Source organism: Octopus bimaculoides, chromosome 20, assembly GCF_001194135.2.
Source record: "Octopus bimaculoides isolate UCB-OBI-ISO-001 chromosome 20, ASM119413v2, whole genome shotgun sequence".
NCBI lineage: Eukaryota > Metazoa > Mollusca > Cephalopoda > Octopoda > Octopodidae > Octopus > Octopus bimaculoides.
This window is the reverse complement of record NC_069000.1, coordinates 42608450-42612699: the sequence shown is the minus strand read 5'-3', so window position 1 is coordinate 42612699 and position 4250 is coordinate 42608450. Positions and strand designations below refer to the sequence as shown.

The 4250-nt window shown below is 42.6% G+C and overlaps 1 protein-coding gene across 1 annotated transcript in view; it reads left to right on the top strand.

Annotated features, from left to right (window-relative positions):
* Window positions 1–4250, top strand: part of LOC106877457 (sodium-dependent phosphate transport protein 2B) — a 30202-nt gene that overhangs the window by 20481 nt on the left and 5471 nt on the right. The window contains exon 5 of the mRNA XM_052974977.1: window positions 2482–2789. Coding sequence (XP_052830937.1) covers window positions 2482–2789 — 308 coding nt within the window. The remainder of the gene's footprint in view (window positions 1–2481; window positions 2790–4250) is intronic.

Here is a 4250-nt window from a genome sequence, read left to right as displayed (position 1 = left end):
TATATATATATATATATATATATATATATATATATATATATATGCATTGTATAATATAATAACTACTATAGGCAAAATTTAGTATGTTAATTGTGTTATCTTACCGCCACTTCACCTCCTCCCAAAGCCTAACGCTCTCTTCGACATGCCTTTGGGGCGGCACTGGCTACGTAGAGAACAGATGCATTAAAAATTTGGTGCGTTAATAGCCCGAGAAAATTAAGGAATCGGTGGTTTAGGAACTCGAGAAAAGTGTGAAATTGAAGGGGTCACGTAATGTACTGTGTACCGTCTCAATGTACTTAGCAATTATAAAGGTAGAGAAGTGCATTAGGAGAAGTGATGAGACTTTATAACTACAACCAGGGAGATCAATGTTAAGCACTTAGAATAAAGGATTACAAACAAAAGAAGGGAAACGATTGAAAACAGGACGGGGAAAAAAGTGTTACATAGGCAGTTTGTCAGGTAAAGAGAGGACATAGGAGGAGAGGAGTTATGAGTTTGACTGAGAGATAGTTGTAAAACTGTAAACAGAAATCGCGACCCTTATCATGACTGCACAAGAACAAGCGATTAGAACTAACCTTGTTAAAACAAAAATTGACAGAAGCCACCGAGTTAATAAGTGTCGAATGTATGGTAAAGTGGACGTAAGTGTCAATCATCTTGAAGGCATTGTAGTAAGATGGGACTGAAAGAAGGTTAAGAAGACTTAAAAGACGATGCAGAAAAGATAGACTAAGTGGAGGGGCGAGGGCTGGTAGGAAATCTGGATTGAAAGTAGGTGAATTGTGGTTCCATCCTCACCAGCCAGAAGCTGGTATTAAAAACGACTACGGTAAGATTATTTTAATGGATTATCTTGTGAGGGAAGGGCTTCAAATCTCTACAACTGTTGTTTGGGGACACTTTCAGTGCTCACAGTGCTACAGGATCTTTTCATCTCGTACGGGTCTTGTCAGCCACGTCCGTTCTCATGAGAAACAATGTGCTGTTGATGGATGCGGATGAATATCTTGGATCGATGCTGCTGTCACCTTTGATGGACTGTCAAAAGCGATAAAGTAAGCAAGTCTTCTGGACTGGATGGTCTGGCAATAGAATTTGGTCATGCTAAAAATTAGCATTACCAGTTCAATATTAATTAAATCTACGGACTCCGTGTCCATGCTATGAGATATGTCAGTCCCAGTTAAGTACAGAGCGACGGACCCATCGTGTCCAAGCTTTACTCACCTGATGGGTAGAAGAGCAAAGAGCGCCTGAGGATATTTCTGATTCCAGTTCCATTTTATTTGGATTTTCGTTTCATTTAGAATAACAGCTCGGACATACAGACGAGCTACAGGAAGAGAAGCCTGACAAAATTCAACCTTCAAATGCCGCAGTATCGGTGCATGCGCGCCATCAGACACAACCTCCACTACGCAAAGGGTAATCGCAGGGAATGTATCTTCTGGCAAATAGAACGTGTCCCTTCCATATTAAACAAAACAGAAAACTTTCCAATCTGGCTAGATAAAAACTGAGGTAAGACATGACGATCAGACAATAATAAATCAAAGAGGCTTTGTATGCATTCGCCAGTGAAGGAGTAAGAATCAGTGATTAGAGTGTCTGGCTTACAATCATGAGGTTGTGAATTTGATTCCCGGGCCGGGCGATGTATTGTGTTCTTGGGCAAGACACTTTATTTCACGTTGCTCCAATTCACTCAGCTGTAGAAATGAGTTCTGATGTCACTGGTGACAAACTGTATCGGCCCCCTTTGCCTTTCCCTTGGATAACATCGGTGGCGTGGAGAGGGGAGGTTAGTACGCATGGCTGCTTGTTGGCTGGTCTTCCACAAACAACTTTGCCTGGACTTGTGCCTCTGAGGGGAACTTTCTAGATACAATCTCATGGTCATTCATGACCAGTGGGGGTCTTTGCCGTATGCTTTCGCCACCACTGCGAGAACGATCCTTCTGCTCGTAGCTTCACGTTCATATTCAGCTGAGAGTCTGGATCGAACCAAATTCCAAGCATTGTAAATGGGGGCGGCGGCACAGCGTCGAGTGACGCTGACTGTTATATAGACTCAACGCGTGTTCCATTTTGTATTTCTTCAGATTTTGGATGCATCCGGCACTATGGCCGTTATTATTATTTATTGTAGGCGTTTTCTCCCACACTGTAACGATACTGTTAACTTTTATTAGCATTTACAATTATACTAAGGTGACGAGCTGGCAGAACCGTTAGTACGGTATTTGGTCCGTCTTTACGTTCTGAGTTCAAATTCTGCCCAGGTCAGTTTTGCCTTTTATCGTTTCTGGGTCGATAAAATAAGTACCAGTTGACTACTGGGTCAATGTAATCGACTTGCACCCTCCCCAGAAATTGCTGGCCTTGTGCCAAAATTTGCAACCAGTATTTACATTTGTACGATGTTTCGATCTGATTGTTTTAATTATAGATTTTACTTTATATTTCCAGTTATCAGCGTCAAAGCAACGATTCCACTAGTGATGGGCGCCAATATCGGTACCTCAATTACAAACACCATCGTTTCTTTAGCTCAAGCAGGCGATCGGAACGAGTTTCGCCGAGCTTTCGCCGCCGCCACCATCTTGGATATGTTTAACTGGTTAACGGTGCTAATCTTGTTGCCGTTGGAGGCTGCTAGCGGTTACCTCTACCGACTTACAGGTGCCATTATGGATGGCATCTCAGGTAACACGAAATTCGATCGTATTGAACTGCTGCAGGTGATCACTCGGCCGTTCACTGATCTTATCGTAGAGGTAAGATCATTCTTCAGAAAAAAACAATAATACTCACTTCCCATTTCTCGTAGTCATCGTCGTCAACATCGTCATCATTGTTGTCGTCATCATTGTTGTCGTTTTCGTCATCATCGTCGTCTTTGTCGCTGTTGTTTTCATCGTCGTCGTCGTCGTCGTCGTCGACACCGTCATCATCGTCATTGTTGTCATCATCATCGTCGTCGTTGTCAACATCATCACCATCGTTGTCATCATTATCATCATCGTTGTTAAACACCAACGAACATATCTAACCACCCCCACTCCGTCCCGCTGAGCGACAATTCCACTCTCCCCCCTCCACCCATCCACTCACACATTCTTTCATTCACCTATGTACCTGTCCACCTAACTAGTCATCTGTCATACAGCCATATATTCTTCCACTCAATCATTCACTCACTCGGCCCAATCACTCACCTACCCATTCACACAACCAGGTTGGGTGGTCGCATGGTTGAGTGAGTGTAGCTACCCAGTCACTCAGCCACCCACATATCTATCTTCTCACCCAGCTTCGTCATCCACACACACACACACACACACACACACACTCATTCTTTCATTCTTTTAGACGTTCTGATATGCGACATAAAAGATTTGATAGCGGAATATTTTACTCGAGGTTGGCTCAATACCAGTGCTCCGCAACCTTTTTTCACATGCGGCACACTTATATTCTTTTCAAAATTCGGCGGTACACCTGAACTAAAAATATAACGAAACTTATAGGGGCAAAAATTATATTCAGGCCACACTGTAGAACACCTAGCATCGTCTCGTGGCCCATCAGTGTGCCGCGCAACACTACTCTAGATCTATAGGACAGTAAGATATATTCATACTTAGAATACTGCGATAATTATCATGAAAGAACCTCTCACGTGGACTTGCGGTGCATATAAGCACCCTTATTTATATCGCTAGCGGGAGACATGTCGGCAAGTTGTCTACCGCTAGTGATATAAACAAGAATGCTTATATGCACCAAAAGTCCATATGAGGGGTTCTCGCATGAAAGCTATCGCAGTATTTTATGTTCCAGCACACAACATCCACGTTTAAGTGGAGATAAATATTACCTTTTAGCACTAATACTTCTTCTGTCGCTAATAGTTATAGGAAAGTATTAAACAGAAAAGCGATCGTGGATCGATAGCGAACTTTTAGGCTAAAGGCCAGTGGAGGCGTGTGGCTTTATTATGGTTGGAGTGTTGGAGTCATGATCGTAAGATTGTGGTTTCAATTCCTGGACCGAGTGAGGCGTTGTGTTCTTGAGCAAAACATTGTTTCGTGTTGGTTCAGACTACACAGCCGCCTGTCAGGTGGCCTGTCCAGAAGCGGAAATATATACACCATAGATTCTAGGAAACCGATCTTATGAGCTTGTGGCTCAGGAGGAAACTTTGATTTTTTTTTTTTTTTTTTTTTTTTTTTTTT